This window comes from Loxodonta africana, chromosome 4, assembly GCF_030014295.1.
Source record: "Loxodonta africana isolate mLoxAfr1 chromosome 4, mLoxAfr1.hap2, whole genome shotgun sequence".
Lineage (NCBI taxonomy): Eukaryota > Metazoa > Chordata > Mammalia > Proboscidea > Elephantidae > Loxodonta > Loxodonta africana.
This window is the reverse complement of record NC_087345.1, coordinates 54,444,163-54,468,552: the sequence shown is the minus strand read 5'-3', so window position 1 is coordinate 54,468,552 and position 24,390 is coordinate 54,444,163. Positions and strand designations below refer to the sequence as shown.

General features: G+C 36.5%; 1 protein-coding gene across 1 annotated transcript in view; it reads left to right on the top strand.

The window, feature by feature from the left end:
* OTOGL (otogelin like) overlaps positions 1-24,390 on the top strand; it is a 191,098-nt gene that overhangs the window by 66,355 nt on the left and 100,353 nt on the right. Inside the window, exons 18-25 of the mRNA XM_064285124.1 lie at positions 560-684; positions 3,282-3,491; positions 5,855-6,020; positions 6,642-6,716; positions 9,211-9,263; positions 10,988-11,150; positions 14,660-14,767; positions 15,536-15,674. Of these exons, the coding sequence (XP_064141194.1) occupies positions 560-684; positions 3,282-3,491; positions 5,855-6,020; positions 6,642-6,716; positions 9,211-9,263; positions 10,988-11,150; positions 14,660-14,767; positions 15,536-15,674 (1,039 nt within the window). The remainder of the gene's footprint in view (positions 1-559; positions 685-3,281; positions 3,492-5,854; positions 6,021-6,641; positions 6,717-9,210; positions 9,264-10,987; positions 11,151-14,659; positions 14,768-15,535; positions 15,675-24,390) is intronic.

The window sequence follows — 24,390 nt, the reverse complement described above, 5'->3', positions numbered from 1 at the left end:
TTTTATTTCCTTGTTTGTTGACCTTCACCATGGAAGCTTGGCATTTCAGGCCTGGTAATGGAAATTGCAATATTGAACCAGAAATACAGACTATTTATTCTTTGGGCCATTTGTCTTTATCCTGAAAAGAATCATGTAAACTACCTAGCCCTGTCCTTCCTCTTGGCCCGAAACCACACACACACATTAAGATTTTGGTTGCTTGCGTGATTTTTTATTTAGTGAGTGCAAACTGGATTTGAATTCTGGCTCTGAAATTTACTGCATGAACTTTAATTTTTCTGCAAGCTTCTGTTTTCTCTGTAAAATGGGATAATGATGCCTTCCTTACAGGTCTGAAATTAGGATTAAATAAGGCATGTATGTCCACAGCTTAGCAGAGTATAAAGTCTCAATAACAGGAAGTTAATACCATTTGTATTTTCTGCATTAGTGGAAAATGTCAAGCTCTAAGATTTCTTTACAAATTAAAAAAATAGTACTCTTTTAATTTTTGGAGAAGAATACAAAAATTAGAGGAATGAGAGAGACTAAGATAAACATTATTTTTGCTTTCTAGTTCTCCATCAGGCATGATAGAAGGTACCCCACAACTTCATGCAAATGCGTGGAGAGTCTCCTCCACTTGTTTTGCACCTGTTCATGTCCCTGTGGTGGACCCCTGTAACATTAATCAACAAAACAGTAAGTCTTCTTTTCTACATGTAAAACTTAGGGAAAAGTTCCATTTGTTATTATACACACCCACTTTGTTATTATACTTCTGTTAAATAGTGAATTTAAATTCTGGGTTTCCATTTTATGAGAACATCAATGCCATTCCTTCTGTAATTTTGTTTAATATTACTCCTTTATGTATGCCTTTTTATGTAATCTAGGTTCTTTTAGGAGCCCTGGTGGCACAGTGGTTAAGAGCTTGGCTGCTAACCAAAAGGTTGGCAGTTCAGATCCACCAGCTGCTCCTTGGAAACCCTATGGAATAGTTCTACTCTATTCTGTAGGGTTGCTATGTAAAGAAAGTGACTATTTTATTTATCATTTTGCATTTGTAAATTTACTTTAGATATTCAGAAGTCTCATCATCCCAGATGTGGGCTACATTGTTTTAATCCTTTCAGATTATTTAAATGCTAAAGAAAAATCTCTGGAAATACTCTACTAATGTTATAGTTACGGGATGTTCAATTTCAGTTCTATAGTGTGACAGCCCATGTGAATTCTCATATTTATTACCTTCACATTATGAGCTCCTGGCCAAAGCACGCATTAGGGCTTCATAAAAGCAAGAAGCCAGTGATCCAAAGAAACTTTATAACCTCAAATGGGCAACAATTTGAGATGATCATGCTCCTGAGATCCAATTTGCAAGGACAGTGCAACTCACATGCCAGGGATTTTGCGGTGTTTTTTAACAAAAGTCTCAGCAAACTGACTGCTCAATAAAAGAAGACGTTGGTGTTTTTTATTCCCTTTTCTTTTTTAGAATCACTTTGTGAAAGAAAATTAAAGTGAATGTTTAAATGTATTTTATCATAATTTTGATGTGTTAAAAGATACGCTGCTTTAATTTAATAATGCTCTTTTCCTATTTTTATGTAGTTTTTTCCTACAGTACTAATATTGAATGAGAAGCCATTAGATGTCAGTACAAATTTTGGATTTAAAAGTGATTTGAGGGAGGCTTATGTTGATTGTCATATAATCTTTATTATTCACTTATATTTTTGATGTACTGGAAAGAACACACAATTGTTAACCTTCTTGGCCATTTTCCCTATCTACAATAAAAGGGCTAGACTAAATTTCTTCCTATGATTTATTAATACTTTTAATCTTACTAAGTCTACTCCTTCTCCATCAACTAGTCTTGTTCAGTTTGCTTCTAACTTTATCCTCCTTGATATTACAACAACTCTATTTTTTTTTAAATAACATACAGAAGTTGGAGTAGACTCCAGTTGATGAATTCATTTCCCCCCAATCTCTACCTTTATTATGTGCCCTTTTGCTGTATTTCTATCACTTTTCTTTCCATAACTCATAAAAAAAAAAACATATCTCCTGTGATATGTATTTCAGAATATTACATTCTTCACCAGTGCTATGAACTTTTTTTTTTTAATTTCAAGTGGGTAAATTCAGGAAGATCCACAAAGAATGGAAAGTAGATAAAAGTTAATAATGCTGACGTGGGTTTTGAGCAATACTTTTTCCACAGAGCTCTTCTTGAATTACTCTTTTGTTTAATGCTAGTAGGAATATTTTTTGGTCTACGAATTCCACAGTCTAAGTCATTTAGATTGGGATCCAGATTATTTTGTCAAACTTGGTTACTACCATAAAGGATCAGTGATTCTCAGGGGTAAAAACCAACAAATTTTAAGAGGTGATTATCCAAGCCCTACAAAATGGTTTGATAGTTATATCCCCTGGATTTTAATGTATGTTCCAGTCCCTAGATTCTATTCATTATTCATTCATGCATTTATAGGTTCATTTATCAAACATTTTTGAGCTCCCAGCATGTGCTAGACATTGTGCTATGGTTCAGTCACTACTTGGTAGCTGCCATATTATCTATATTCACCTCAGAGATTCTGTTGAAATGGAATTATCCCCACTCCTTCCTGAGTAATTTTGAATTCTAAGGAGTTGCTATAAGATCCATCATCTGGCACCACTTTTACTGATGTTCTGATGCCTGGGTATAGGCTTTCTAATACTCTTCAAGTCTTTACAGCAGGTTTCCTAAGATGATCCTCAGACAATGTAGTATTTGAGGTCACTGCTGCTCTCAGCCCTCTGCTACTCATATTACTCAGGTATAACACAATACACATTTTTTTTTCTTGCCACCAAACTCACCACTGTCAAGTTGATTCAAACTCATAATGGCCCCAGAGAGTTTCCAAGGCTATAAATCTTAATGGAAGCAGACTGCCACATTTTTCTCACGTGGAGTGGCTGGTGGGTTGAACTGGTGACCTTTTGGTTAGCAGCTGAGCACTTTAACCACTGCACCACCAGTGCTCCCTTTTTTTTGCTAAAGGACTGTCAAATATAGATGAAGTGCTGTTACCAATATGACAAAAACAAACAAACATGCAAACAAACAAGAAACCAAAACCCTGTATAACCTGAAAATAATTGGTCTCTAATTTTTTAATTTTAGGTAATGCATTACAGTGGAAATCAGGAGGCTCACATAGCTCCAGAACTTGATAAGAGGGGTGAGATCTGGACTAGAGCATGAGGTGCTAATGCGTTTCTTTGTCTATTAGTTGGGTATGCAGCACACTGTGATGTCATCCACCAGGAGCTCTTTGCTTCTTGCCACGTCTACATTAGCCCTGGGCTGTATTATCAGCTGTGCCGACACGATGCGTGCAAATGTGGAAGCGCCTGCCTATGCAATGCTCTTGCCCACTATGCCTACCTCTGTAGCCAGCGTGGTGTTACCATCGATTTTAGAACTCAAGTTTCATTCTGTGGTGAGTACCATGGCACAGATAAAGACTCTCAGGTAATACTTTAGAGAGCTTTGCTTTTGTAATTGTTGCCTTCCTTTTTTTAAATGAAAGGTCAATATTGCATGTAAGTTATTCTAAGTCTTCCCATAATGTATGAACATGCAAAGAAAATGAAATACTTAGTTTCTTGAAATTGGAGATATGTTGAATAAGACCAATACCTTGACAATTTTTGTTAATAGCAGAATTGGAGTGTAACTCTTATGTCTTGAAATATGCAACAGAGACAACTTGGAGTAAAAAATTCTTGTCATGAAAATGACATATTTAAATATTGAAAGTATAGAAAAATATTGTTCGATAGAATTTCACAGTCGATTTGTAGTTATACAAGTAAGTTATGCAAAGGACAGTTATTATCTCAAGTTCTTGGGGTGCTATTTTCATGGTTAGTAGTATGTCTGCTGAATCATTCATGGTGAATTATTTCCTCATGTGTTCTATAACTTCTTTTTTATGAAGTAATCTTTAGTAGGTCTTTTTATTTTTTGATGAGAAGAATCTTTTGTGGCCCTGATTTTGGGAGCATTCCTTTACATACCTTTTACCGGTCAGTGGTATAACGAAGCTTTTTCCAGGGATATCATTTGCCAGTTTTGCTATTAGTTTCTCGGCTTAAGTTTTTTAAGACAAGAATAACATAAATATAAAATATAAATTCAGATACCAAAACTGCAAGATGTAAGCCTGGGATTTTTATTTCTGAAAGGATACTTTATCTCACCACAGACCAGGCCGGGTTAGATAAGCTTTCCTGGAATCTTCCTGTACTATGAGCAGATTTCCTCTAGCCCAGGGGTTGGAAAACTACAACTCTTGGGCCACCGGTGTTTTTATGTATGTATTTATTTTTTTATTGTACTTCAGATGAAGGTTTACAGAACAGACTAGTTTCTCACCGAACAGCTAGTACACATATTTTTTTTATGACATGGGTTAACAACTCCCTCGACACGTCAACACTCTCCCTTCTCGACCTTGGGTTCCCTCTTATCAGCTTTCCTGTCCCCTCCTGTCTTCTAGTCCTTGCCCCTGGGCTGGTGTGCCCATTTACCCTCGTTTTGTTTTATGGGCCTGACTAATCTTAGGCTGAAGGGTGAGCCTCAAGAGTGACTTCATTACGGAGCTAAAAGGGTTATCTGGAGGCCATACTCTTGGGGTTTCTCCAGTCTCTGTTGGACCAGTAAGTCTGGTCTTTTTTTTGTGAGTTAGAATTTTGTTCTACATTTTTCTCCAGCTCTGTCCAGGACCCTCTATTGTGATCCCTGTCAGAGCAGTCAGGGCCACCTGTGTTTTTGTAAATAAACTTTTATTGGAACCCAGGCACCTCCATTTGTTTATGTATTGTCTGTGGCTGCTTTTGTGCTACAATGGCAGACTTGAGTGGTTGTGACAGGGACTGTGTGGCCTGCAAAGCCAAAATATTTACGTTTTGGCCCTTTACAGAAAAAGTTTACTGATCTCTGCTTTAGTTCATTCTTTCAATTGAGGCTGAAGCTCTTTGAGGATCCAAGCTAGGGCTTTCCCAGTTCCTTGTATTGTAAAGGACCAACTTTCATCTTCCATTTCTACATGAATTAAGTCCAAGATCTTACATTGCTGGGATCAATCCTTTCTTCCCCCACTCAAAGTTCTGGATTTTATTTCTGTCTTCACTTAGGCACCTGAGGATTCTCCCTCCACTCCCCTTTGTTTTTCTGACAAGGTCATTTGTACATTTAAAATATTTGTACTTTTTTTTTTATCCAGCATTTTCTAGGTGTCCATAGCAGTGTGCTTTTATATTATTTTAGTTTGCCTACTCTAATCAGTTGAGTTTTGTCTAAAAAGAAACTATGAGGCTTTAGAAAAAAAGTAGAAATATGATAGAGAAAGCAGAAAATAAGAGCTACGAGTATAGATAATAAAGTCAGGTTTTGTCTTATTTGGAGAAGATTAAAAGTTTCCTTAGTTTTAAATAATGCTATAAAGAAGATGATGATATTCTAGTAGTAAATAGACTTAAACTGTGAGGATAAGAAGTTTATTTAGACCAATACTTGCGTATCACAAAAAAAAAAATTATGGTACGAGCTATTAAAGGGTGTTACGGAATGTCACAGTTAATGTATTTTAACACATAGTTTTTATTTTTCTGCTGTAGTAGCTTGGTGGGACATTGTCTTTTTTCATATTTCCATTTTAGGATTCTGTAATGTTGTATGTTTACTGATGTAGGGTATCATTTTCTTCATGATTTGTGTCCATCATAGGCCTATGACCAAAGAAAAATGGTTTCTGCCCTCTGTGGGAGTCACTCACAAGTGTGCGCCTTTGTTTCTTAGCTGTAGTGTGCCAGAAAGGCATGCTGTACCATCACTGTTCCTCCTTTTGCCGCCGCTCCTGCGCTTCCCTGTCTTCTCCGGAGCAGTGTAATGACGATTGTGCCGAAGGCTGTAACTGTCCCGAAGGCAAATACTATGAAGACACACTTAGTTTTTGTGTGCCCATGTAAGTCACAGATGGGTTGACAACATTGAGTCTTTAATCTCTGTTTTCCTCCTATGAGTTAAATTGCTTTTCATACTTGTTTCTTTAATATTCCTTAATATCTTGTCTTTTTTAAAAAAGTTGTCCATGTTTACTAATAGCTACAGAAAGAACTAAGGCATCTGTTGGTTAATCCTGAAGTGTATCCCTACATGGTTTTGCCAAATCAGGATTAATAACAAGTTTTATGTTTCACTGTCATGTGGAAAATTTTAATAGCAGGATATAATATTTGTCTGCACTCAGAAATGTGTCAATTCTCATTTGAGAGAAAGATGTTTGCCTTATACATATAGTCATGTTTCTCTGGAGCGCACTCAGAAACTTTTCTTGTGACTCAAACAGCATGGTTTTCGAGTTGCATTTTAGAAAACAAAATCTGAAGCCACACAAGACTTCACATCTAAACACTTTCTGCTATCTGTGTACTATGATTACACTTGTTCCCCTAGAATACTGCCAAATTTAACATGCAGCTTAAAACAACCAATACAGAGCTCAGGATATGATGAATTTTTATGCTTTTTTTAAGTTTATACATTATTTTATTAATTTTACCTTTTCTTTTTTTTTCCCTTATAGATCTCACTGCCGCTGTCATTATAGGGGCAGTGTTTATCAACCTGGAGAGCTCATTCCAACACCCTCAGGCTTATGGTAGGTTTCAATGATAGTGATTATACTTGACAAATGACACATAATTTCTTAAGCAAAACTGTAAATTGAAATATGACTTCTGTAATTTAAAACTAAACATTACCCTAACATTATCTTTAAAGTCATATAAATATTATATTTCAACACGGAACACCCAAGTCTTATGCTCGTAACTGCACAAAAGAATTGTGAATTTAAGTGTCCCACGAGATGAAAAGGAAGCTCTTTGATCAGTCTTAGTTCTTATAAAAGTTAGGATGAGGCGGGTATTCAAACACTGTACATTTCTGAGGCAGCTTTAGTTTTGTGGTTCATCTGCTGGCTCAAAAAGCAACTCCAAAATTTACTTGAACAATATCATACACTGATGTGAGTGCACCTCCTCCCCAGGGACATCAGTACGTGGGTCCGGGTGAAACAACACTCATTCGTGAGATAACATTCACTTGAGTTGTAAGGTGTCTGTTAAAATTCAGGCTTATCCGTGTGGCAGTCCACACCTATCTATATCCATTTCCTAACTTCTCTCTTTCAATTGCTTCAGAGGTGCCCACAGATAATAATAGACAATGTATAATAGTAATAATAATAACAGTGTAATGATAATAATGGTATCTGACCTTACTGCATACCTGCTGTGATCCTGATGCCATTCCAAGTGCTCCGTATCTATTAAAATACTTACTCGTCACAATGACCCTAAGAGATAGGAACTATAGCTGCATACCCAGTGTATAGATGATGAGAGTGAGGCACAGAGCAGATAAGCAACTTGTTTAAGAACAGATCACATGGCTGGTTGGAAATAAAATTGGGATTCAATTCCAGGCAACCTGGCTCTGCAGTGCTTTGCTCTGCTGCTGATTTTGCTCTACAGCTTATTTTGTGTTCACAGCAGATTATTATTGATACTCAGTTTATATTTATCTTTATCTCCGTCTCACTCCCACCACCAGATCAAGGCAAAAAGGCAATCAGCTCTTGGCTGTTTCTCTAGTAAATTATAATAATCACAGTTTCCTAAGCTGGAAATCAAGGAGTGATTTTTGACTGCCTTTTATCCTATTCAACACCCCTAGCCAATAAATCCGTAAAGACTGTGAGTTTTATTTTCTGCATATAGTTCAAATCCATTCCCTCCTTTCCATAGCACTGCCTTAGCAATCCCGCTTACCTTCTGTCTCCTGGACTTTCCTAATTGGCCTTCTTGCCTTGAGTCTTGCTCCCTTCCATTCTACCAAGGTGTCACATCTCTCTTGAATGTAAATTAGTTGAATCTATTTATGTAAACTCGGCCAAAACAAAGTAAGCATTTAATGCTATGAGAAAAAGAAAAAATATTAGTAGGGGTGACCTCATCTGCCATTACACTCAGAAAGCCCATGTCTCAAAAATGAATATGATATGGGAGATCTGGATCTATCCCTTTTCCTCTCTGCCTCAGTTCTTCTGTGACACTTGCTGTATGCATGAGTGAATCGTATCTCCGAGTGTCATTCTAGTGTTAAATGCACACGCGTATTTTTTGCCTGACATGCCTCTTATATGTGAGTTACTTCTTCAAGAGGGCTCAAATATAGAACACATGATCTGGTCCAAAGCTGAAGGAAAACTGTCTATGTTGGTGCTATTGAGAGTTGGTGTGTTGCACCCTATGGTGATATCTTTCAAAGGCATATTCAAAATTAATTTTGGTTCTCTTTGGTTTTTGCCTTATGCTCAGCTTTAGAAATTAAATCATAAGGAAAATGGGACTCCACCCTACCTTCCATGCTGCTGACAGAAGAATTTTTCTCAAATTCAAATCCAACTATATCACTTCTTTGTTGAACGTCTTTAACGGCTCACCTAAGGGATAACGTCTTAGCTCCCTAATAGGAGCTGGCCATCTGCCTATTTTGCCATCTGCATCTCCTGTCACTTCTCTCATTGTACTTTATGTTACATGGAACAGTGTTTCCCCCTTCGTGGTTTGTATATGTCTCTACTGAATGGTATAACCTCTCTACCTTATTTGTGTCATAAGCTCCATGAATTCTTCAGACCTTTTCAGACTTCACTTCCTTTGACTGCGCTGATATGAGCTATCAACAGACTTTGAAATATCTTTCTTTGTTTTACTTTTGTATCTTAAACCTAGTTCTGTGTTGTATGTGTCAGACTGTACACTATGTATTTTTTCTCCTATTAGAATATAATCACTTCGACAAAGACTGTGAATTTTGGCTTTTGTATCTCCCACAACTATCACAGATAAAAGTGTCCACACAACTAGGTTTTGAATAAATATTTGTTTGACTGAAATAGACCTAAGCCCTTAACTTAGGTCTAAGTTAAAAATGAAACCTAAGCAAATAACTTATTTGTAAAATGTTCTGCGGGGAAAAAAATAACATGTGCATATGTACTCAATCAGTTATTGCATATTAGATTGTTTTTGATATACAGAAAAACAGGTTTGGGTTCATAAATTAACTGTGTTTACTTCTACTAGCCAGTGTTCAAATGGAACTGTGCAATGTGATGAAGCAGCAACGCCCTCTACTGGTAAGATGGGTTGACTCTAATACTGCCCAACTCTACTGGCAGACATCACTCATCCATTACAGTCTTCCTTGCCACTGTACATGAATATAGCCTTGGAAGTGCTTCTCAATATGGTCCAGTGCTTCCTAACTTGCCACACTGAGAATTATAGTATTTGTAGAACAACCTGGAGTCAATAGAGAAGTTGCTTAGCAGCAGAGCTGATCTGTCCAGGGGTGCTGCCTGTATGCTGCCCACCCCATGACCAATCCAGCTGCCCCAAGAGCTATAGGGTCTGTGTCCAGGTGCCAGTAGTAACCTACTTGTAGCACAGAAGTTGGGAAACCCTACTTTAGACCAGTACCACATAGAATTTAATGAGAATCACCTGGGATCTTGTTGAAATGCAGGTTATGATTCAGTAGGCAGGGGTGATACCTCAGATCCTGCATTTTTATCAATGGAAGAAAAAAAAGACCCCTTTGCATCATGTCAAATCCTATTCATGGCGACCCTATAGGTCAGAGTAGAACTGCCCCATAGGATTTCCAAGGAACAGGTGGTAGATTTGAACTGCTGACCTTTCGGTTAACAGCCTAGCTCTTAACTACTTTGCTACCAGGTGATGCAAATGCTGATGGTTTCTGGGCTACATGATTTGGAGCAAAGCTCTAGGGGCTGCTAGCAATTAATCAAAATGATGTGTGGAATGAATTACTGCCATCTTTCTTTAGACCATCATATTTCACTTAAACATCTTTCCTGAAGGTCCTGTGTATCAGGAGACTCTTCCTTGTTGTTGTTACTGTATGCTGTTGAGTCAATACCGATTCAGCAATCTTATAGTAGGAAACTCTATGTATTATTTATTTTCACCATATAAAAAGGCTCAAGTTCTGAGTGCTTGTTGAGAAATTCTAGGCAAATAACAAACAACAATGCTTCTATTGATTTTACTGGACAGGAATAGTATATACTGATAAAAGGAATTGTAAACTATTGCTTTGCTATTTATTTGAATGATCTTGTATATATTATTATAAACTAGCTTTGAATTTACACCCCTGGATTTACTTTATGAGGATTCAGGCCATCTTAGTGCTTCTTTCCAGGGCAATCTTACACGTTCAGGTTTTACAGACATATTCAGTAGCCCATAGGACCTTTCCTGCTTTGCCACGTTTGCTTCAAGGTAACTCAGAGTTAATAAAAGGGGAAGCCCAGGTGATCTGTTTCTCATGGAAGAATCCAAGAGGGTCTGCGCTAGCCTGATGTGATCCCTGAGAGCTGGAAAGCTTCCCAGAGGAGTAGGATAGCCCCTCTTCTGGCTATAATTATGTCTGCTTCTCAAAGGTGAAACAAGATCTAGCAGTATCATGGGCTCATTGTGGTTTTGTAAAAGTTTAAATTCTTAGTCTTCAAAAATTGATAATATATGTTTGGACGAATCAAAATACCCTGTTTCTTGACCTCAGAAAATTATATGCTAGTTGTTTAGTTACTGTCTTATGAATGACAGCTAAGGATTTTAGACTCAAAATAGGTTTTGGAGACTTAGGAGACTAAAGGAAATCCATCTAGGAAATGGGCGTAAGCTCACAGAGTCAGAGTTTCATCTAATAACAACTGATAAAAATACACTATTATGACTTTTGTTTTGATGACGAATGCATGTCAGTAAGAACGTTTGCCTATTGGGTGAATGAGAAGTTAAGAACATTTCATCTGTGTTTTTATCTCTGAAGTTCGAGCCTGCCCCGAAGGAAAACTGTTCTTTGACTGCAGATTTCCTGACCCTGAACTACCAGCTGGTGGTATAAATTGTGAGACTACATGTGCAAACCTGGCCATGAACTTCACTTGTGCCCCATCCTCACCCTGTATAAGTGGTTGTGTTTGTGCTCCAGGGTAAGCCTACTTTTCTTGATAATTCAGAACATTTAGGATTTGACAGAAAGGCACACAACCTCTTAAAAGCATCACTTATAGAAATAGCCAAAATTGCTGTTCTGACTGGTGGTTAAATTTGTGTTGGTAGTTAAAAGACTATTATAATTATTAAGCCTCAGTTAGGAATTGTGAGAAGTTTGTGTGTATGTATGCGCACAAACACATACACACACATAAAAAAAATACACATATATATTCATTAAATAAGTTGCTCTTATATAACAGAGTAATCTACTTTTATCTTCGTAAAGTTCCTTTAATAGCATAAATGCCTAATTCACGTGAAATACAGAATCTGGCGTCTGTTAGCTTCCTTGCAGGCATACATATAATTGGGCCTCACTGACCTTCCTTCATCTAGTAATGAATAGAGGCAGTGCACAGAGGGCGGGTCACCTAAGGCAATCAGGTCACCCATTCTTCCTCGATGAACATGTTCCCACAAAGGGATTCTTGGGGCCAGCTCTATAAACCCTGAGCAAAGAAGAGAGAGGTCTTGTGGGTCCCCCACCCCCAACCCTGAAGAGAGTCGCATTTGTCTCAATGGCCCCCATTTGGAATAGGTCAAAAAGCCAAGTAACTTGGGACAGTCTCTTCAGAAAGTAAAGACATAGAAGGCAGAGAAAGAGGGTCATGAAAGAACAAGTGCCTACACATGGGAAAATAAAGGCAGGTAGAAATCAGGCTGTAGAACAGAGGAGCATTTTACGTTTTAGTAAAAAGGACATAAAAGAGAAATAAAATCTTTATAAAATAATTGAACCTACAACATTGCTTGATTTGATTATGACTCTTAGGGATGCATTGCTCTTAGGGATACTGATTAAATAAAGCCATATCCTAATTTTGTTTCATATGCTTGTGCTTAATGTTATTATTTAAAAAATATATATGTATTTACTATCATCTTTGACTTTGACTTCAACAATGATTTTTTTATTTACAGGTCTAAGGAATTCTGTCCCACCTTCTTTTATTGCATTAAAAAAATATAGTTGGAGTTGACTAAAAGGCCATTGAGTGACCTGGAAATAATTTTGTTCCATAGGGCTTTTTTTAATAAAGTTATTTATGGTAATATGTTTACCATATTGCATGTGATTACCCTGGCTCCTTTTGGAACGATAAGCCTAGTATCACTTGTTTTCATAGGGCTTCTGATACTGCCAGCAGTTTATTGTCTATAAAAGAACACATACCCTAATTTAGAAATCACTTGGGATTGAACAAACTGAAAGTAGATAGTGGAAAGAGCCAGATAAAAATGGGTTCAAATACTGGCCCTTTTCCTTACTAGCTGAAGGACTTCAGGGCACGTTACTTAACCACTTGGAGTTTCAACTTCCTCTTTTTAAATGGGTATAATAATAGTATCTGCTTCATGGGATAATTGATTGTATGTCATACTCTAGGCAGATGGTAGGTGGTCATTAAATGTTTATTTTATTACTTACTCCATTGCCTAAATATGCTTAAAGCAGTTAACTTACAGTGATTTTTCGCTCATGTCTCTCTTTTTCCTTCTTCCAGTTTTGATTAGTCATGAAATACTCAGCAGCCATCAGCACAACAGTTTAAAACCACTACTTAGGCTGGCATATGGGGTTCATTTAGGTGAGGGGCGATCCTCACCTAATGTGTATAGAGCAGCTAATTTTGGGGGCATTGTGTTAAGTTGTGGGTGGAGGGTTGGATGCTAAAATACACATAGGAGATAACAGTAGAATCTACCTTATGGAATTGTCATTAGGATTAAATGAGTAACTGATATATTTAAAGTGATTAGAGCAGTGCCTGGGCCACAGTAAGCGTCTTATATTATCATTATAAGACATTTAACAAAGTACTTACAGTTTAGTATGATGTATCCCTCAGTAGAGGTTTGTATAAAGTGCTATGCATACGGATCCTGTGGGAGAGTTGGGAACATAAAGAATTGCTCTAAACTGAGTCTTAAATGATGAGAATGTTTTCCAGGCAGAGCAGGGAAGGAGAAGGGCACAAGGAGACTGGCTAGAAGTTTGGGAGGATTGAGGTGAGAGGTTATGGAATATAGGGCACTGCTGGTCTGAAAGAAGAAACTTGAATGAGATAACATGTCCTCTATATAGATAGGGAAGGAACCCTGGTGGTACAATGGTTAAGCACGTAGCTGCTAAGCAAAAGTTTTGTGGTTTGAACCTACCCAGTGGCTGCGTGAGAGAAAGACCTGGTGATCTGCTTTCATAAAGATTATAGCCTAGGAAACTGTATGGGGAGGCTCTACTCTGCCACATTGGGTTGCTATGAATCAAAAATCAACTTGATGGCACCCAACAACATATAGATAGCTGATGTCTTCACCTCTACCCAATAATTGAGCATTCACTATGTGCTAGGCACTGGGACACAACCATCAACAAGATATTCATGGTCCTCCCAAATGGAACTTAAAATCTATTTGACCACATACACATTAAATAAGGAATTTCAGCTCTGGGTTAGAAGAGCTGTAATAGGGAAAACAGAGCACTAAAAATATATGTGGTTATTTCTATTTGAGAAAAGAGGAAAGGCTTCTGTTTTGATTTTCATTGCATTGAATTACAATATTTTAAAGCAAGTTCAGGAAAAAAAAACTTTGTATATTTTATCTATGTTTTAGTACCTGTGAAAGCTATTTTGGAAAAGGATTTCAAGAATGTTGAAATATAAATATATATATTTATTTGTATTAATGGTATTGAAATATACATTATACATACGACCGTTTAACCTATAAATCAAAGTATTTTGATGACATGCAAAAATTAATTCTTCCTTGAGGTTATGAGTGATGATTTTGTTTTAATTTTATACTCATAGGTATTTTACGATTTTTTTTCCCCATGGAATTATCTTTCAAAAAGGAAATGGCACTTCAAGGGAAATGAACTCAAAACTTCAAATATTAATAATGAAGAATGCAAAGCATTGATATACTGACTTTTGATTCAAAATGTACCTAAACACTCTTGATTTTAACTTTTAGCATTTACAAAGGAGTTTCTGATTATTCCCTCTGTCCTACAACAGAAAATGTTATCTATTTCATAATTTACTACTATTTTGCCAAAAAATTGTCAGCTCCAGTACACTCTTTTCCTTTAGGTAGCACTTCCTCTCTAAAATTTTCTTTTTCAGAATAGCCCACTCTATGTGGAGACTTAGGCTTCCGTCTACATTTTATTGTACTAAGTAAAAAAAAAAAAAAAAAAAGATTAAAATTTCATTGCCAATCATTCCTTTGGTGATAGGCAGGGTAATTGTAACTGTGTGGATAGAAGGGTGAGAGTGACTGAATTCGACCCTTTTCAGTCAGCTAAAACACTCATATGATACCTATAATAAATATAGATGGTGTCGAATAAAACAAGATTACTAATATGTTTTTTAAAACCTGAAATTAGTAGTTTACACTAAATGGCATTTCCTCCTTCATTTGTAAGAATGGCAGAGCACAAGGGAAAGTGCTATGTTCCTGACAGCTGTCCCTGTATTTGGAAAGACTGGGAGTACCTCTCAGGAGAGGTGATTGCAACACCATGTTATACCTGGTAAGGAGATCTATTTATTTCACAAAATTTTTCTAAGCAATTGTAGTAGGTTCAGTCATCTTGTAGTACTAGTTTCAATCATCTTGAAGTCACTGACTTCCAAAAGGAATAAATCAAGGCTGAGTAAATCAGGTTGTAAAGACATCCAGAAGTGGGTGGAGAGCTTCTGTCCACAGGAAACCAAAACATGATTTTTATGCATATTTGTTCAGCCCAGAAGAAAAGGGTGAAGGACGACAATTTGAAAACTTAATTGGAAATAATATCTCAAGTTTGTAAGAAGCTGTAATAAATGTTTCCAAGATAAGATCACATTGAATGGAAGGCTTTCTGTCTGGAAATAAGGCAAAATAATACTGTGAAAAAAATTGAGTTAATGTTTCTTTCAAATATGTACAAAGATTGGAAACTCATGAGCAACATCATGCCTAATGTGTTTAAGTTGACTCAAATATAGGAGATGGCGTTGTGGTGTTTTGGCTACCAGCAGACCTGTGTTCAAGTTTTCATCTCATCACCTCTGCTGTCTGTGGGGCCGAGGCACAATTTCTTGCCTTGGTGTGTTAACTGATTGTTTAAGCAAAGTGGTAAATATCTGTCTAGTTTGTCAGTGTAGTAGATGTTATATAAATGAATCGGTGATTGTTTATAAAAGCTACTGACGCAGTGAGTACTCTTGAATACAAACCTTCCAATGTTTATACTGCTTGAAAAACAATAATTAGAGCAAAGTTTCTTAGAAATGAAACTGGTGTTATTTTCTGACAGTGTTTGCCGAAGAGGAATGTTCAATTGTACATATTATCCATGCCCAGCAGTGTGCACCATTTATGGGGACCGGCATTATCATTCTTTTGATGGGCTGGAATATGACTATGCCAGTGATTGCCAGGTTTTTTTGATAAAGGTAGGTCACAGTCTTAATTGCTCATGTTTATTTACGTTTGTTCAAAGGCTTAATTTTAAAAAGTATGCTCATCAATGGTATCTGAAGTTCACATGTTATAACCTACGAGACTTATAGTAATTTTAAACTAATTCATTTGACTGATTCTATTTCTTATTGTAGTAAATACATACACATGCATTGAAACATTTGCCAAGTCAACACTTTTTACACGTACAATTCAGTGACATTGATTACATTCATCATGTTGTATACCATCACTACTCTCCGTTTCCAAATTATTCTACCACCTTTAACGGAGCCCTTTTGGTACTGTTCTTATCCTCCTTTTTGAATGATTTCAAGTTTCTTAAAGAATTGAACCTTGGGGATATGAACTTGGCAGTCATATAATTATAGAAGATGGCAAGCTGGCTATAGGGTTTTTTTGTTTGGATTATTTTTGGAGCATAAGGAAGGCTCAGTGATGAATACGCCTTCTATGAGTATTTGTCCTCTCAGTACAAGCAATTTTATGTTAGCATTGTCTTGTCCTCAGAGGTTTAGGAAGTAAATTGAGAAGCTGGAAAAAAGTAAGTAACAATTTAGAGATTTGCACATATAAACAGATAATGTCTTTCTCAAAATGTATCAGACTAATTTTGTACTAAATCCTCATTTCCCTTGATATTTAGGTGCCTCTGTCATCTTAAATTCTCCCCTTTGCCTTTCTGGATATTATACTTTTTTTTAAAGTTCTCCCCTTTGATTTCTTGGATAGTATGCTCTTTGAGTCTTCCAGTGTCTCTTCTGGTTTCTCCTTTGTCTTTTTGTTGCCTTTTCTTCTTGCATAAACCCCTGACTGTAGATGACTGAGTTGGCTGCTTCAGGGCAGGGACTCAATCTTAGTCATCATTGTTCGGTCACTGACAAGCAGGAATATATCATGTAAGTGAGACTGTACAATATTTGTCCTTTTGTAATTGACATGTCATTGAAAGGACTTTGTTCATTAAATGTTCCTTGAACCAAATGTCTGTCCTTGGCTCTGTGCCCTTTTTCTCCTAATTTTTGGTGTGTTCATTCGCTCCTACCATCTTCAGCACATCTACAGGCTGATAAGCTTCAGATCGACATGTACAGCTCTGACCCTCAACTTCTAGACTGTCTTTCTGACTCATCTTCCCCTCTACAATAGTAAAATTTTTCATTCTAGATAATCTAAGATTCACACTGTCATTATGTCATTGCTTTCTAAAAACTACAGTGACTCTGAATTACCAGCCTCATAAAGCCACAATTCCTAGGCCAGTCTTTCAAGGGTCTCTCCATCAATTCTCTGTGTCTTTTCTCAGAATTTTTTTTTTCCTGTGTCTCATTTCCCCCTGCTCCTTCAAAGTGATTGATGTTTCCAGCTCACATTGATCTGTCCTCTTACATCCTATTGTATTTGTAGTCATCATGACAAAGTTAAGCAGCTCATAATATATTGTGATGACCTTATATGTGATCAACTCGATTGCATATCATTTTATGTCAGAACTACATGTTCTACTTGTTTTTTGTTCTTCGTAGGAGTGAGCACAATTATGCCTGCATTATAAGAGCTCAAAAATTACTTATTGATTGATTTTTTAGAATAGTCTGCTAGAGATTAGAAATCACGAGCATGAACTTAAATTTTTAGTTGTGGTAATCTAATAGCTGTGATAAATGCATATAAATGAATTCAACATGATGTTCGTAGAGCAGCACTTCTGAAACTTTAACGTACAAGATCACCTTGTCAAGGTGAGATCCAGATTAAGATCGCCTGGAGATCTTACTAAAATATGGATTCTGTTTCCATAGGCCTGGAGCAGGGTCTTAGATTTTGCATTTCTAATCAGCTACCCAGTGATGCTGGTAACTCCTTGTTCACTGACCACACTTTGAGTAGAGAGGATATACAGCCTTTTTCTTTCTGAAAAGAACTGATTTTTAATTATTTTTATAATTCTCTTATTCTTCCGAATAGCCAACTGTATGTCACATACAGAAAAAAGAAAGTATCTTTGGCAATATCATGCCAAACATGATAAATTTCATCTCTAACTGGATGTATCATTGTTAAAAATGCTTCTTTTTATGATATCCTTTTAAGTACTAAAATAAAAATTATGGAAAATTTTATTCTCATTGTTTTCTAAGGAAAAAAGTATGTAAAAGTGTCTACTAAAAGCATTTGCATCTTCCATATATTACTCTCTCTGCAAACATTTTCCAATGTCTGACAAAAATCCTTGCTTGTGAATTATTAGTCCATTCATTTAACAAATAAGTTTAGGGTCTGTTAAAGGTAAATTGTACTAATAAAAGTATATGTACTATATATTCTCTATATGAGGACAGATTTGAAAAAATAAAATAAAATTCTGAAGTTTTGAGGGTAGGGATCATACCTTACTCTCCCGCCCCCACCACCCTGCCCCACTTCCCCAAGTCATTTTGCAAAATGTTGGGTATTTGGTGAACTTTTAATTACTACTTGTTTGATTAGTGCTCTATGCCTGGCTTTTTCTTAACTCCTTACTTTTCTTTGAAGCAGAGAAAGGAAGCATAGTATTTATCATTGTGATAAATACATAAAGCATAGTATTTATCAAATAATGATTGTGCAGAGATTATTTCAGGTAGAGGGTTTGTCCCAAATCTAATTGCCAGCAAAATGAAAGCAAATTCTTGCATTTGTTGATGAATGGATTGTAGCAAGCTCTTTATTGATGCTGCAATGTAACAGTGCCAGTCCATTTAGCAGGCAACAGCCATTAAGGTTTGGCATTTAGCCTTTATAAACCTGATTTCCAATCTTCCCTTTAATTTGCCACTATATCCTTCTATTAAAATAAATGCATTATGTTTAGTTTCAGATCTTAATGAGATATATCTGCTTGTATAACAGAAACCATGTCACAGGAAACATTCTTTCAGTCTTCCAGTAAGCAATGAAATTTGGATCCCTAATTCAATATCTGGATTAAACTCTATCATCAGAGTTCACTTAGTAAGAAAAAAGACATGAGGATATTAAAAGACTAAAATTTCAAGTTGTAGGAATATATATAACTTTTTTTTCCCTGCCAAAGCGAAATGTTCTTTTATAACATTCTCTTAAAAGTTTGTTTACAACTAATAGAATCCAGAACTTATCTTTTACTATATTTAATTTGGTAACTTAAAAAAAGAAACCTACTATTAACAATTAATTAGAATTATGTTAATGAATTACTTATTGTATTGTAATGGGCATTTTTACTAAAAATAACACCGGAATGAAATTTTTTCAGGAAAAATTGACCAAGATGTTTTCAATAAGCGAATAAATAAATAAATTCTATTTGTCCATGAAGCAGATTTTTATTTCTTGTTAGTTGCCATTGAGTCGATTCTGACTCATGGCTACCCCATGTGTGTAGAGTAGAACTGTTCCATAGAGTTTTCAGTGCTCTGACCTTTTGGAAGCAGATTGCCAGGCACCTCTGGCTGGGTCTGAACCACCAACCTTTTGGCTGGTAGTCAAGTGCTTAAGCCTTTGTGTCACTCAGAGACTCTAGTGATTAACAAATGATATCTGATTTCATGGTTTTGAAATGTGATTATGCTGGATAGTAAATTTCTCCATCCTTGTATTTTTTTCCACTTTAACCCTTCTTCAGGAGTGCTTTCTTTCTTTTTTTTTTTTTTTGCTCCGTCTGCCCTGCTTTCCCATAACAGAGCCTTCCATTTTTCTGAAAGAATTCATATTTCCTTTGAGAAGGAGGAGGATAGCTGCCAACACCATTCATTTACTTGATGATTATTTAGTGATAAAAATCATTTCCGTGAATAACAGATTTAATTCTTTCTTGTCAACCAGCTCTCTTTCCTATGTCTTGGTAAGTTCCAGGTTTTCCCTTTGTTATTTCTAACATCATTTTATCTGGCAAAACTTTCTTTGATTTCTTTGGGCCGTGTTGAGGATCTAGTAATCTAATTCATAAAAATTTCCCTATTTCCTAGCTGAGATTTAAAAAAATTAATACCAAGCTTTATTTTTAAAAGATAATGTCACTTGACCCTACTTTTGAGGAGAAATTGAAGTTCATTTTTTCTCATCTCTGGATTGTTTAGTTTTAGATGTAACTCAGCTCTAGGTACATAGTAAATACTTAGTATATCTTTGTTGAATAAATGCTTGTTAAACTTTAAAGCTTTAAAGGTTCTATGGCATTTTATTCATTGCAGAGGCTCTTTACTTTTCCATAAATAGCACATGGCATATAGCACATTATTTTTCAAGTGTGTTGAAGTAAATTTAAGACAAAGCTCATAATTGTTACTTCCTGAGGTAAGACACCTGTTTTAAGAGAAAAAGAATTGAGAAACCAACCAGAAGCTTGACCTGTACTATAAACTCAAAGAAAAAGTGAGTACTGTATGTTGTTAACAAAAAAATGGGAAATATAATATTGAAACTCCCAGATTTCAGAGCCAAGTACCACTTCTATTAATCTATTATGAGCCACAATCACTACTAGGTCTTATAATTTACTCTTAAGTTTTTCAGTATTCTCTCCAGGCAATAGTTCAAATAATCACCGTTCTCCTTAAGCCTCTGAAAACGTTTCTAATTTCAATGGTCTTGAACTGCTATACCTGACATCATTTTTTCATGTCAATATTTCTTATGTGCTTTCTATGTGCCAGGCCATATGCTGAGAAATGGAGATACAATGATGAGCAAAGATAGGTTTAGACCTTATCTCCTTTGAACCTTGAGCAGGTAGGGGGAGAATTTTTAATCACCTAATCTAAAAATACATGTAAAATTAAAATTGCAAAGGTTTTTTATCTTCCTTTAACTTAAAGTCTCTTAACCCTTTTCCGATGTAATGTACTGGCTCTTGTCCTTTGTCTCTGATCTCTCCACAGTCTCCTTCGATGGCTCCTTTCTTCAAAAGGTTCTTAAAATATTGGGACTCACAAGGTTCTGTCTTTGCATGTCTGTCTCCTCCACAAAACTCTTAGTTGTTTGCGATCTCATAATACCTTGAAGTGCGGACTCTTTTATTTACTTTCTTATCCATAGGGAGGAGCCCTGGTGGCACAGTGGTTAAAAGCTGGAGGTGAGCTATGGCTGTCAACCAAAAGATCGGCAGTTCAAATCCGTCGGCCAGTCCTTGGAAACCCTATGGGGCAGTTCTACTCTGTCCTACAGGATCTCTGTGAGTTGGAATGAACTCTACTGCAACAGTTTATCCATAGGGAATGAAAACAGATATAGACAGAAGGAAGTCAAGGAAAATCCATTACATTCTATCTAGGCAAAGATAAAGATCTAGACAGAACTAGATAGAGGAATCTCCACAAGTGTAAAATGCAAATTAATGGCATGGTCATTTTACCACCCCCTTGTCAGTTTGTTATACTATGGTGACTTGGGTGTTGTTATGATGCTGGAAGCAATGCCACCGATATTTCAAATAGCAGCAGCAGCATGCCTGGTGGACAGGTTTCAGCAGACCTGATCACAACAGAACACAATCTGATTTGCTTTCTTTGGACATGTCATCAGAAGGGATCAATTGCTGGAGTAGGACATCATGTTTCGTGAAGTAGAGGGCCAGAGAGGTAAAGGAGACCCTTGATGAGATGGATTGGCACAATAGCTGCAATATTGGACTGAAACATGCCAATGAGGATGACACAGGAATGGACAGTGCTTTGTTCTGTTGTAAATAAGGTTGCTGTGAATTGAGGCCAACTCAATGGCAGCTATTTTTATTAATTTATGAAATATATAAGTCTACTGTCTATGCTTCTATGCTAAGAGCTGTTAAGAATGCAGTAATTGAGACACTAACTTTTACTTTCAATTATTTTACAATTTGAGGGAGACATTAATGAATAAGAAGCTATGAGACCAGGCAGAGTATAACTGATTTTGACGAGAGAAAAAGAGAAAGTTTCAAGGAAGGGGGGAGTCATTGGTGCTGGGTCCCTAAAGATGGACTATTTTACTCCATTATGATTTATTTCTCCTTTATCAGTGTATTTTCAGATAAACTTCCTTCATAGAGAAGCACTTCAGGTCCTTCTCAGTGACATTCTGGTTAAGCTCTTGCTATTTCAGGAAACAAACAGTAAGGGTATGTTGTGGTAAACTGCATGTAAAACCCCAAGGGAAATGACAAGAACAAACCAGTTGCGATTGAGTTGGTTCCAACTCATGGCGACCCCACGTGTGTCAGAGTAGAACTGTGCTTTGTAAGGTTTTTGATGACTGATTTTTCAGAAGTAGATCACCAGGCCTTTCTTCCAAGTTGTCTCTGTATGAACTCGAACCTCCAACCTTTCGGTTAGCAGGTGAGTGCATTAACCGTCTACACCACCCAGTGACATGAACAAGAACCAAGAAAATCTTAGAACAAGAACCATAGTTCACCTCACTGAAGGTGGGAACTGAAAGGTGGTTTTGCCAGGCAGTGAGATCTCATGGGTACTCTGGTGAAAGCCAGCAGATTGATCAATCTCTGAATGACTGCTGTGTTTTTCTGAGTCTGCTTGTGAAACTTGTGGTATCTTTACTTTTGCTTCTGTTCAGTCATTGTTTCTGCTTCCTTATAGGTTCATCTTGCCTTCATCTCTTTAGCCCCTACTTTACCATATAGCCTTTCTCTACTTACATTGTTTATTTACTTACTGAAAAAGAACTCCTTTTTTTCTTTTAACCCAGTATTTTCTGGTTCAAATATGAGAGAGAATCTAATTGGCTAGAGTTATCTTTTTCTGCCAGCATCTTGGCCCATCTGTGAATGTACTGCTCATGAGGCCAATCAGCTACAGGACATAAAACATGGCTTCTTGAGACAGCTACATCAGCAGGGGCTTGCATGGGATTTGTTTTTGTTTGGTGCCATCGAGTCAGTTCCAACTCATAACGACACTATGTACAACAGAACGAAACACTACCTGGTCCTGTGCCATCCTCACAAGGGGCTGGGGCTATGATAGGTGCTGAGGCTCACATGCCTAGTACATCGTTGACATACTATTGAGGGTTTTTGACAGTTTATGTTTTTTGGATCATTCTGGAAAATATTCTGTATAAGATTTTCAGTACCTAAGGACAGAGGGTTTTGAAAATACATGTGGCGCATTGATGCTGACCTTTTACCTCTGGTTTTGTAATGATTATTTACTATGTTGTTGTTTTTTTTTTTTTTAGCAAGTTCGTAGTATTATCTCCAAACCTAATATTAACTTGAAATACATTAGAAATAGAAATTTGTGTACTCCTTGGGGATTGCTATTGTTTCAATTTATTATCGGGGTAACATGATATTATAAGACAGACCATACAATATAGAATATTTCTTGGAATTTATGACTTAATATAAAGTATAAGGCTAACACTGAGGCACTTTAATTAATAGTAATAGAAATGTAATGGTAATAGAAAGGCTTTCAGCCAGCTTTTCAAATCCTTTAATCCAAATAACTCTCCCTGAGAGGAAGAGCTAAACAAAACCCTGAATTATTTTTTTCATTTTCTTCTTTGAAGATCTTTCATAAAGGCAGAAAAATGTGGCATTATTATTTTTTTCTGTTTTAAGCAGTACAATGCAACAATCATTTTAATGACTCTTAATATTTTCCCTTTCAAAATGTAGGCAATGCTTTGCAAAAGGTTTGTTTAAGAAGTGAAAGTTTCTATGGGGGAAAAATGAGTCACAGAGGAACACATTAATTATTCTGTCAACACTATTCATTGAAAACTTCCTCTAGGTACTATGCTAATAGTAATTGATAATGAGACAGGAAGGATTTGGCCAAACCCAGGAATATATTCAACCAGTGTTCGTATTGCTGCTGTTGTGAAAAACTAAAATGTGAATTTGCAACAAGACCTATATGATTTCCAAACATTCAATGACTTTTCTCACTATGAAAATAAACACCGACCCATATAGTTAAAAATGAAAAGGATTCAGGAAATGTATGTGGGCCTTTAAAAACTGGACAGTGAGTTCAAAGAGAAATGTCACATTTCTTCCTTTTCTGTTGATATAATCCCAACATCCTCTGTTAGTGGGAGGACTCATAGTGAAGTGGCTTCTATTTTCTGGGGTGATAAGAACTATTTTGAGAATTTGATGAAAGCCATGCACTCGCTCCCTAAAAAAAATATGCATACTCATGAACGATACTTAGCAATTAATTTTTGAGGTCTGCAGAGCTACAGAAGAGTATTCACGAATCCAGGATACCAAGTTAGAAACCCCCATTCTAAGAGAGAATAAAATCTAAGAACGTGCTTTTAACAGATGGAGTTGGCTGTGGCCAAGAATGGGGAGATAATTAGAGGTGAGGGTGTTAGGTTTAGAGTGTATGAGGTTAAATAATATTCTCAGAAACTAAAGATTCACCAGAACCTAAATCGGACTTTTCTACTCAAACATCTTTTATACTCTTACTGATTTCTTTACAAGGGGCATAAAAAGCAAGTAGGGTTTGAACTCTGTCTCTGCCCTTATTTAGCTAAATGGCTTTGGCAGTCAGTTAATTCTTCTTAACTTCAGTTTCCTGATCTGTAAAATGGAGATAATACCTAATTTAAAAAATAATCATAAGATTCAGTACGATCACATATATAAAGCCCCTCGTTCAAAGCAAGCACTCGAATGATATGTATTATTTTATTTACTAACAGATACCA